This window comes from Echeneis naucrates, chromosome 19 (assembly GCF_900963305.1).
Source record: "Echeneis naucrates chromosome 19, fEcheNa1.1, whole genome shotgun sequence".
NCBI lineage: Eukaryota > Metazoa > Chordata > Actinopteri > Carangiformes > Echeneidae > Echeneis > Echeneis naucrates.
In genome coordinates, this window is record NC_042529.1 from 14371074 (window position 1) to 14383052 (window position 11979).

The window sequence follows — 11979 nt, forward strand, 5'->3', positions numbered from 1 at the left end:
TGTAAACATTTAATGAAATGACTCTGTTTAATCCCACAACTTCCTTAAAAGTTTAGTGAGTCCTGTTTTACAGGTGATAGAAGCAGAAGCGAAGTGTGCTTGATGGTGGAGGAGAAGCAGGGAGGAGATTGTGGATGAGAGGAAGAAGAGGCTGTAATAGGAAGCCTGGTGCCGTTTTGGAGGCTGGATGGGTGGTGGTGGGGGGGGGTTGACTGTTTAAATGCTCACAGACGCCCAGGCGTGTCGAGACTGCCAATCCTCTGGGAAATCAGGGCCCGGGAAGCCGTCAGACTCCCTGGAAAGATCCCCATTTCTAAGCACAGAGATCTGACATTTGGAAATGTGAAGCGGCTAAACCACCTGCCACATCCAAAGGTTTGATATGAGGCCCTGATGAGACAGACAGAGAAGGGAAATGGGTCTCATTTGTTAAATTTTTAGATCTCATTGCTCCCCTTCTCCTCCTTCTACTCTCTTTCTTACTGTCTCTCTCTCCAGATTCATCATCATTGTGCCATAACTTTCGGAAGTGTCTGGGTATCGCTGTAATGAGAACAACCCCCTAGATATTATTGATCTATGTCCTCAATTACCTTCCAACTCTCAATTATTTAATACAGTTCCAGCTCCTTCACATCCAGAAGTTGTTCAAAGGGAAGAGATGAAGGTTTAACTCTCCAGCCGTGCCTCTTCCTGGCACAGATAAAGTGTTTCTGTGCTGCATGTCTTCTCTGATTGATTCTACGCTATAATGCAATCTCCAGGGTCTTGGTTTGTAAAGCAAGCATTTCCTAAGTTATCCAACACTGCCAAGGTGACCGGATCGCTGCGCTCCATAATGTTTCTGCAGCTTCACTGCAGCATCTTCAGGGAAAACACTGTACATCCAATTAGTTTGTAAACATAAATTTAGTCATTTTGTCTGTCTGTCTGTCTGTCTGTCAGTCATGCAATCAGCCCATATTCACAGACACTGCTGCAAATAGATGGTATACAACTTTACAGATGCTACTTGATGGGAAGCTGCACAGATCCCAAAGTTCAGTTTCATTAACAAGGAAACTTGCAGAGTGGTGTGATTTCAGTTCTCGCCAAAGTCGTAAAGCGGAACTATAATCAGCAAGGTCTTATAGGCATATTTCACTTTACTGAGATCCTTTGCAAGCTGAAGACAAACGAGCTGAACTGTGTGCGCTCAGGAACGACCCTGCAGCACCAGCATCTCTTCTTAAGAAAAAAACAAAAAGGAGGGAGAGTGAACTCCTCTTCCCCAAGCTTTTAGAGGGAGTGTGGAGGAAAAACAAGTTCAGGCTGTTTTAGAGTGCAAATGCCTCTCAGGCATTTTTTTTTTTTTTTTTTTAGATTTTTATTAGGCTTGTTTTCACCTCTTTCAGCCATCCCGGGGTTTAAAAAACCGTATATAGCAACTCTTCAGATGTAGTAAGGAGCCCTTTCACAAATTCTTCATCTTGACAGCAGTTAGACTGTATAATAACATGTAAACCTTGGTGTCTGTCCCTTCAAATCATTCTTTTTCACCACTGATGCGCTTTAACCTGATCATGCACATTTCTCCACTGTACAGTCATCCATAATGCATACGGCATAATTTTATTTATATAGTATCTCTGTTCTTTCTGTTTTCGCTGTTGTATATAGTGTTCTTTCTTTGATTTGTAATTATATTTTATTTTATTCTGTTTCCATTCTGTCTGTACAGAGCTGTGGTAATGAGCAAATTTCCCCAATTGGGATCAGTAGAGTGTCATCTTATCTTATCTCAAAGTAGGTTTTCTGTGTTTGCCCTTTGACATCAGACTGCTTAATGTGCATTTATCTGACTCACATCCACAGCTGTGTCCTGCTGCGTCATTCACATCTTCAAATAACGTGCAAGAGAACATCTGACTGATATCAAATATCTTCAAAAGTTAAAGCAATTAAGCAATCTTAAACAAGTGAGTTTTGAGTTTGGACTTGAAGATGGAGAGGGAGTCAGTGTTGCAGATGTGAGGAGGCAGAGAGTTCCATAGGTGAGGAGCAGAGCGGCTGAAAGCTTTGCTCTCATGGTGGTGAGGCAGGCAGAGGGAGAGTGAAGTGGACGGAGGAGGAAGATTGAAGGGAATGGGCTGGAGTGGTGATGTGAAGAAGGTCGGACATATACGAAGGGGAGGGGTTGTGAATGGCCTTGAAGGTGTAGGGGAGGAATTTGAATTCCATATTTAGCTTGACAGGGAGCCAATGGAATTGCTGGCTGATGGGGATGATGTGGTGGGATGAGGGGGTTTTGATGACGATACGGGCAGCAGAGTTCTGAACCAGCTGGTGTTTAAGTAGGGACTTTCAAGGGAGGCCGAAGAGAAAAGACTTGAAGTCGTCAGTCACAAGGCAGTCACAAAGCTGTGCATAGGGATGGAGGCAGTATGAGTGGTGTGAGAGGGGCGGATGGAAGTATGCAGACCAGGTGATGTTACTGACGTGGGATTGGAAAGATAGTGTGCCTGTCGAGGATGAATCTGAGGAGAGGGAGAAACAAAGATGCTGTCCATGGTGAGGGAGATGGTGTCAGCTTTAAACAGTGTGGATGTGGTGCCGATAAGGAGGAATTGAGTTTTGTAATTGTTTAATTTCAGGATGTTTGAAGTGAGTCAGTCTCTCATCAACCTCCACCTGTTTAAACTTCTGGTGCCGTAGCCTACACCACTTGCCCAGAACCAAACTGGAAGTTAGGATCAAATAATGACATTGAAAGTTGTCAAAAAGAGTTGTGCAAATTTGAAAAGTTCATTGGTTTAAGAATGGCGTTCAAACTCTTTGTTTGCATCTGAACCCTCACAGGTTTATGTGCCCTTTTGTTGACGTCTATTTTGGCACAGCATCAAGCTTACTGGATTCAGTTGTGGTTGTGAAGTGTGGACCCATCAGTTTCCCGCTGCAAATGTGGCGCGTGACATTTAATGAACAGAGAGAATCTGGTTATAAATATCTGTAACTTTGTCACTTTAAAACAATTAAGTTCGCATGACAGTCATTTGAGATTTTGTTGTGAAACATATATTTATTAGTGCAGATTTTAGTTGATACACAACTATCGAGTTGAGCCCGTCATTTAGGAATGAGGCTGCATTCAGGTTTAATCAACTATTGTTGGTACATGGACTTTGATAAGTACATATGTGAAGTAGTGGGAACATTTGCAAAAAATCATAACTCTCCCATCAGAAACATACTAGAGTGATGACTCATACTGCACATGCTCAGTGAGACAGACCCCTCCAACCAACAGGACGCAGTCAGCATTTGCTGCTGCAGTCATTGGAAAAAAAAAACACAACTTGTTTTGGAGGAGAGAATTTTCCTGATGACAAACTGTCCTAAACTTTTGTGTGAATTAATCAAAACTTAATTTGAATCACAGTTTAGTCAACTTGACAGACCACAGAAAAGCAATTTTCTAAATTCTTTGCTGAAATAGGCAAAAATATGCAGCTCATTTTGTCCCATAGCACAGAAGAGGCAACAATAATTGTTCATTTTAATCTATTAAAAATTATTTGGAGATTTATTTTGTTTACTTCTCATGGTCTTAATTGCCTGTTCTGTTGATGAAAATCAAAAACATAGATAAATTGTGCCTATGTTGCTGCCAGGTAGGTCTTTATTCTATGCAAAAGAAATCAATAGATATTATCAAAAAAATCTAAAAACATATTATGATACTGCAAATTTTTTCATATTGTTGGAATATTGAGTTTACTGAGGGAGAAAAAATATAAAGATTCAGTGAAATATAATGCATTTTCAATATGCTGCACATATCTCTCATCAGTGTTTCAGTTGGGTTGAGGCCAGCTGTAAATTCATTTATCAAAAAGAGGCAATGTGAATGATGTATGAAATATACATATATTTCAATTGTATGTGTAATTAGCACGTAGCTGTAAGTTGAATGTAATGTAAATAAAACTGAGAGAGTAATTGAGAGAAATGCAGAAAGTGTTCCAACCATCCACAGCCTCCCCTGTTTTCATGGTGCACATGTATGTGCCGGGGGGGTTTAAATGGTTTGTATGCGTGAAGATCTCCAGTGGATTATTCTTTCGAGTCTGGCGTGCATGCCAATACATTGATGTGTTTGTATATGAATACATGTCTTATTTATGGCGAGATAATATATGTTGAATTAAATTAATCAGACATTTCAAACAAACCTTTTTTTCCTTCATTGCTGCTGGTTGAGCCAGCAGGTTCAGCTGCTTTCTAAAGATGACTAGCGCCCTCTAGCAGCCACATTAATGTGAACAGATACTGTGCCTGCTGCTAGATGCAGCCTGCATATACTGCGTGTTATATTCTGTCATTGCACTCATCTGAAGGTACAGACAAGCTTTTTTGTTTGTTTCGGATTTGGACTGTTGCTGTAGTTTTCATCCGTCCTCTCTATGATGGCTGTGAGGAAGACTTCCTGATCATTCCCCCATTTCATCCCTTTTGTCTTTTCATTTTCTGCAACAGATGCTTTACATATGGCAGAGAAATCACTCTGAGCCATGAAGGACTTCACTGAAGGAAATCCATGTAATCTGCTACGTCTTCCAGTTAATCATAGAGTTTAATAAGTCATGAAATCATTCACACTCTGGCTAGGTTTCATTTTCAGTGCACCCACGTGAATCATGGAAGTGTTGTGGGTCACTTAGCTGGGCTGCAGGAGGTTGTTGGGAACACTGTGCGTGCCATTCAGACATCTGAAGGGGCTGAATACCCCTGTACTGTTACAAAAGGTTGAATCACAACAAGCCACATACAAAATTGAAAACAGGTAAAACAAAACCGAAGAAGGCAGGAAATGTATTTTTTTATTTTTTTATTTTTTCAATTTCTAGACTTAATACATCTGCAAACATGACGTGATAAGTCTGTAGAGGTATGAATTTAGATGTATTAACAAAAGAAGATTTAAACCAGAATTACACGGCGCTCCTCTGTGTGTGACTTAGCATAGCTCTTACCCATTATTTTTATCCGTCACCTTTTCTTTACAAAGCCGACTCACAAGAATTCTGATGTACATGTACTGTAATGCACCCATCCAAATGGCAATGGAAAAAATGTAATCTAACCTAATCTAAACGTGTCATTGGTGCACGGCTCTGACACCACAAAATTAAGTGAATGCTGCTGGCTGGTTTTAAGGCTGTCAAGGTGAATACAGCCTGTGAGAATTTTTCTGGTATTGATTCTTTTAACAGGATTAATATAGAACCTAGATCTGACGGATCTTCAAAGAAAACTAAAACTTCAGATGGTGTGGACCTTCAATATATTTTGATGGTCAGACATTTGAAGTCATGTTTTAAAAATCACAAAATGCGAACTGGGGATCTACACTGTTTTTATATATTGATGCCAGAGATTCCTTGATACAAAACCTTTCACTAGCATGTCACACCATAATCTCCAATAGGTCTCACAGTTACATTGTGGCTAAATTGGGGACCAAGGGTTTGATGAGGAGGACGGATAAAGAAAAAGAAATAACTCTGGTTGTGCTGAATTAATTTTCATCCTCCAACAATGCCACGACACTGTTTGCTCATTCCTCTTTTAATCCCAGCTGCTCAGTGACCCATCGATCTGCCGTTACAGTGGGCAGCTTTCTGGAACAAATGTGGGTGACCGTGAGTTTGAGTCTTGCATCCAGTGAAACCTGCCCAAAGGTTGTGCATGGCTTCTTCCTATACCGATCTATCAGAACTGGCCCTGACCTCCCTTCTACTTTGCTAACTGACCTATGCACCATGCAAAACATCTTCAAATATGCAGTATGGTGTATATTGCGGCTTGAATAAATACAAACTGTGGAATTCAAATCCAATTTAAATTCCTTTATTTGTCCCACAGCGAGGAAAGTGCAAATCTAAGACACTGGTTGTGCTGAAACAGATGAATGTTCTGATGAGAAACCAGGAGGAGCTCAGAAAGAACTGACTATTCCCAGGTTATAATTAAAAGCTGCTAAAACATATTTATCATGTCTGCAGCTCAGCCAGTCAGCTGATGAGGTCTTGTTGCCGTTTGGTCCAATAAGAGACTAGAAAAGATTGAAACGGGATATTTACGCCGGGTATTTGAAGGCAACACGTTGATCTGAGGCCCCTGGGAGCCCACCAGTTACGGTGACGCGATCGGGGGCGGGGCCTGTTCACAGGTGAGATCCACACAGGTGTAAACCGGCAAAGTGTGAGTCCGCTCGGTGCCTGTCGTCGGCTCCGGTCTGTCCGCTGGTCGGCCATGGCCTACAGCTGCATGGGCAAGTGCGCGTCGTTATTCTTCCTCGCTGTTGTTTTTGATGTCGTTGGGCTGGTCGTGCTCCTGGTCGGGATTTTCGGCAACCTGCACCTGGACGGTCGCTTCTACGGGGATTTCCTCATCTACACGGGCTCGCTAATCATCTTCCTCAGCCTGGTGTGGTGGGTCCTGTGGTACACCGGGAACGTGCAGCTGTACGGGGAGGATCGGACCGGCTCACTGGAAATCAACTTTACGCACTGGGCCAGGAAGCTGTCCGAGAGCCTCTCCAGAAGCGGCGTGAAGCATCTGGAGGCAGGGAGGGGGAAGAAGGAGATGGGGAAGAAGGAGATGGGCATGGTGAAGGACAGGAACGGGAGCCTGCGTCCCGCTGCGCCCTGTCGGGTCACCTGGGAAGACTGCAGCAGCGGAGCCGCGTCGGGCCACTACAACAGAGGCTTCGACGCAGGGACGGAGTGCGCACCTCCAGCTGGGAAGACCGTGGAGCTGGGAGTGCTGAGGAGCTCGGACGTGGCTCTGCAGGCATCAGAGGACAAAGCAGAGAGGCTCCTCTGACAGGAGATGGTGCGTATTCTACACCTTCCTCCTCCTGCTCTTGTTAGTAAAAGTTGTTCTTTCTGCTGTAGAGATTTTTTCCAAAACGAACAGGTGTCGTGACACTATGACCTGTTGATCTTCCCAACAGTCCGTCAGATCAGGATCCTGGTCTGGGCCTGTGGATCCAACAAATGCTTAATGGATGCAGCCCGTCGCTGTGTGTGTCAGTCTGCTGTTGTTTTGCATCTCATTGTCTGCTCATTTCCACAGCTGTAACTCTCTCATCATTAGGCCGACTGTTGGCATTCTTATTGTGTTGCATGTTGGCAAAGCAGCCCTCCCCCACCTCCTTCACTACCTCCCTCAGGCTCTCACCCCAGCCATAATTATGAAATTTCTCACATTATTGTCAGAGATCTGATGACACACACAGTGAAGCCAGTCTTGAAGAATGGGTGCCCTCACACAAATGCTGCTCGATTTTTTTTCCCCCCCAGGAGCCTGCCCGTTCCCTCTGCTCATGAATATCTGTAAAAAATAATTAATTTTTTCTTTTCCTGGCTGCTGTGAAAAGATCTTCAGTGGCCCGTGGCAGCTGTTAATTAACGAGCCTGACCATTTCAGTTCACCTTCACAGTACTACATTATTTTAGCCGTCATTTTGCCTGTAACCGGGTGGCAAGCCAGACAGCCTTTGGGCCAAAAGGCACAATTGCATTTTAATGGAACTCAGCAATGCGTATTGATCCGGTGGAATGGAGTGGGGTGGGTATAGATGTAGGTCCAGCTGAGCCCATCACTCTGCCATCAAACACAGGGATCATAAAGTCAGCTCCTTGCACATTCCTTGCATCCACTAGTTCCACATAGTTAACTTTAACTGTCCCCAGACTGATTCCCATATTATCCAACCTGGCTAATGATCTTGAGATATGGAATTGTGTCAAATGGTATGGCCACAAGAGCAAACACAGTACTGAACAATGAGGCCAGTCCTTTACTGTAACCTCACTGAGACAAAGAGGCACTAAGTACAAACCACCACGCTTGACATAGTGTTTCCGAGCTGAGCACAGCAAAGATCTTTTTTTTTTTTTTTTAGATTAAAAATTATTCAATTAAATTAAATCAGAAATACACAATATGCGTGTAATATAAATTTATTTAGTATCTGCTCAGAGTTTAATCAAAATAACATCCAGATAGAACAGGAGAAAAACAACTGTTGCGTAAATTCAGAGATGCAGCAGCCAAATATTATATTGTATTTTTGCTGCCCTTTTATCTCCTGACAGTTAATTAATCAGTTGACAAGTTTGTCTCGAAACTGAAAGCCAAAGATGAGGAGTGAGATGTCACAATTAGAATGCCAGGATGTTTTGGAATTTTGTATGACAAATGTCTGAAAAGATAAACAAAACACTTGCCTATTATTATTTTATTTCAATACTAAATATGCATAATTTAACAAAATTCAATAATATAAAACAATTAATTATGTAAAATGCAACTATATTTTAGGTGAACAGCATCACTGAAATGGTATTATCTATCATGATATGTGCTCAATTTCATAAAGATATTGGGTAATTCTGTTAGTGAGCTAATCAATTGTGCATTTGAAACAATGAATGTAGTTATTCAGATGACAGATGTAGTCTCTTTCAGGGGAAAAACATAAAAATTTGTATTTATTTTTTTCAGTGGCACGTCAGCTCACGGTACATAATGAAGTGTATTTTTGTATACATGTAAATTTTTGGCATTCATTATTCAGTGTGAATATGCTGACCTGCTGAAGAGTGACATTATACAGTTGAGTACAGTTGGGATACTAATGTCTCACAGGCTGGTTTCAGTTGGTTTGTTGAAACAGTTGTCAGGAGGGTGGAGTCTCTCTGAAGAAATCAGCCTTCAGTGTTTATAAAATTGTGGCCACAGCCATGACTAAGAGTAGGTTTATGGGCTTTTTATTACTGGACGTTACTTTGATAAACACAGGCCTCCACCTAAAGACACCAGTTCTTTGTAGCAGCCACCTGCATCTCTTTATTGTGAGTCATAAATGTTTTATCAGATTTAACAGCGGCTGAGTGTTAGAGTAGGAAAATGTTCATACAGAAAACAAAAACTTTGTGACGACATTACCAGTTAGCTAATAGTAGATAACAGTAGATAAGCACCAGGTTTAAATTGTGGTTTTAACCCTAACTTTGTCTGCTTGTTTTCATGTTGTGTAGTGACACGTTTAAACCATGAGCTGGTGATGATCAATTAGTTCAGTTCAGTTGAATTTTATTTTTCCTTCCCTCCATTGCTGATAATGTTGACCAAAGACAAGGCACAGCCATGATGAGTAAATAAGAAAAAAAAAAAAAAAAGTAATAATAATTGCGCAAGACACAATGTGCTTATTATTGATGGATATACACCTATTTTGAGCTTTAATAGAGCTGGGCACGCTCTTTCACTCCTGCTTTCAGGCTAATTCTTTCCAAGATAGGCCAGCAGTGTCCTAATTGCAGCGCTGAATTCGTCACACAGATTTCTCATCAGTTGCGAAATAAGTAACTTAAATAATAATTAAAAAATAACGTCGTCTTTGAATGCAGTCCCCTCATATAATTCATATATTTGTAAATCTATACAGGCTGTGTAAACATTCTCTCTTCAAGGCAATTAATTGCTAAAGGCTAAATCATTTTTTTCCTAATGAATAAATAAACACAGAATGGGGGGACAAAAAAAAAAAAAAGAAACACAGACAGTAATGTCCCTGGTTGCAGACTTGTGGTGCTGTGTGTTCACGTTTATTCTACTCCATCTGTAATAAGCAATATGATCTTTTGGCAATATCTACAATTTTATGCGTCGACACAGTCCAACCCACATATCATGATATATGACACTGTCAGGGATGGAGTTTTTTTTTTTTGTTTTTTTTGTTTTTTTGCACACTTTTGTTAGGTAACCAGCAATTCAGTGTTTTATCTGTCACTCAGTGTCCCAAAGCAGTGAGGTGAAAATCAGGCTCAGCAGCAGGACACGCTGTAAAAGTAAAACTATATTCTGAAAATCTATTATTTTTTTTGGGAAATATTTTGACGTTTGGTTGATGATCAAATATTCAAGCTCTTCTGGAGCAAGAGCCCAGCAATGTGACTGGCTGATCGTGTATTTGCTAATCTCCACACACTCGGGTCTAGATCAGCCATCACCCAGCCTCTCTGTACTTCACACTGCCACATCTTCATAAAACAAGATAGCAGGTGTGGCAAGAGACGTTGTCCCTGTCTTGCAACTTTGCACGTCTCTGTCTTTGTATTAGATCATTCAACAGCTTTTATGCAGCACTTTTCATGACATTATTTTTATTAATACAGGTGTTTGTCAGAATAATGAGGTGTACCTCATGGCTCTGTTATTAGGCATATATTATTTCTTATGTATACCACTTCATAAGATGTGTTTTAATGTTTTCAGATGACTGAAATGGCCGATTTGTTGATTACTCGGTCCAGGGAAATGAATGAACCCGCATTTTTATATTTGGTCATATTTGTCTTTGCAGGCATTTCACACGTCCTTGTTTGAACTTTAAAATTCTGCTAATAGTAGACGCAAGACAATATCTTTTTATAAATATTTTTATAGACTCAAAAACAAGCATGTTGTGTGTGTGATTTTTCTTACACACGGTTGTGTAAAAAACTTGTGTTTGTCTTACACATTTGTCTTTAGTGAAGCAACATGAAAAGGTCAGATGCAGAGTGAGCATGATGGTTTAATGTAAACATAGAGAATATAACCAAGAAATTCTAAAGTAAGCATATAAATATAAATATATTAATATATACACATATATGCTCTGTAGTAATAATTATGTATATATAATGTAAATATTACATAAAAATATAATAATAATAATGAAAATGACAACAGATAAGGGTGTTGAGGTCAGGTGGAGGTATGAGGTGGAATATTTTTGTCTGTTTCAGACGAAACAACGAATTTCCAAGATGTTACTTTGGAATAAATGGCTATTTTCCTCATGTATTTTGCATCCCAAAGGTAAATAATAAGTAAGAGTTTATTCTGTTCACAGAAAAAATAATCATGAGTTACAGCTGCAAAGATGAACAGCACTGTTGTTTTTTTTCTTTCTTTCTTTCTTTCTTTCTTTCTTTCTTTCTTGTTCTTATTTTATTTGTCCTTTTGGCATATTGGTTGATAAGAGCTAGACTTGTGCAGAATATGGATGACAAAGTGACTTCTAATCCTGCAGAACACTGAGTGAGCACATTCTCAGCTGCTCAGAAATGTCCTCTTCCTGCTAATTTTGCAACTGCTTCAAATTCCTGCACCACACCGGCCCCATTATCTCAGGAAAGGACAAACATTTTCTTACATTTATGTTATTAATTTTATTGAAAACTCAAAGGGGGTAAATCTTCTGAATCATTTCATGTCTTATCTTATTTATTTTAGTATATGTCCTATCACAGTCACTCTACCAGACAGTAACTTATTCCCATCCTCCCAGCCATCACTGAAGCAGAAGCCAGTTTTAAATTAGATACAGGGAGCCTAAATGCAATAAGATCTCCACTGTGGTCTCACAGCGCACTGAGTGTTTCCCCTAGCTTCACATTCATTCACTTCCTTACTTTGATGTCATTGATTTGATTTCAGCATTCTGTCTCTTCCTTATAGGTTTCATCTGGGTGAAGGATAGATTCCCTCCACATGCTGCTTCCTAAAACTGACTGAAAATCTTGAGTTTATAAACTGAAGTCACTTTTTAAAAAACAAAAAAAGAAATGTTTTTAGACAGCTTCTTAATCAGGGAAAAGCCCTGCACCCACAGGACACAGGAACTGTCTTTAACTTGTACATAGCAAATTTCTATTTTTATGAGCTGTTTTTTTTTTTTTTTTTTTTTTGTGACAGATGTAAATAATTTTTTTTTCTCTGGGAATAAAGCTTACATGTGACATTATTAGTGTGCGTGTCTTTGTCCAGGTGAATCACACTGTTTGTACACCCAGGCTGTGAGTTGAGCAATGAACAGGGATTTTTGTTCTCTTCCTCGTCTGCACTCTACGTTAGTTTGTTTAATATATTTCATAA

At 40.3% G+C, this 11979-nt stretch overlaps 1 protein-coding gene across 1 annotated transcript; it reads left to right on the top strand.

Annotated features, from left to right (window-relative positions):
* The first annotated feature begins 6268 nt into the window (after positions 1-6268).
* On the top strand, positions 6269-11764 carry LOC115060216 (transmembrane protein 238-like). Its single transcript, XM_029528086.1, has 2 exons — positions 6269-6876; positions 11563-11764. The coding sequence occupies exon 1, from the start codon at positions 6295-6297 to the stop codon at positions 6865-6867; it is 573 nt and encodes a 190-aa protein (XP_029383946.1). The 5' UTR covers positions 6269-6294; the 3' UTR covers positions 6868-6876; positions 11563-11764.
* The last annotated feature ends 215 nt before the right edge of the window (positions 11765-11979 follow it).

Excerpts from the sequence above, each read along its gene's own strand:
- LOC115060216 (XM_029528086.1), top strand. The coding sequence starts at position 6,295 with ATGGCCTACAGCTGCATGGGCAAGTGCGCGTCGTTATTCTTCCTCGCT.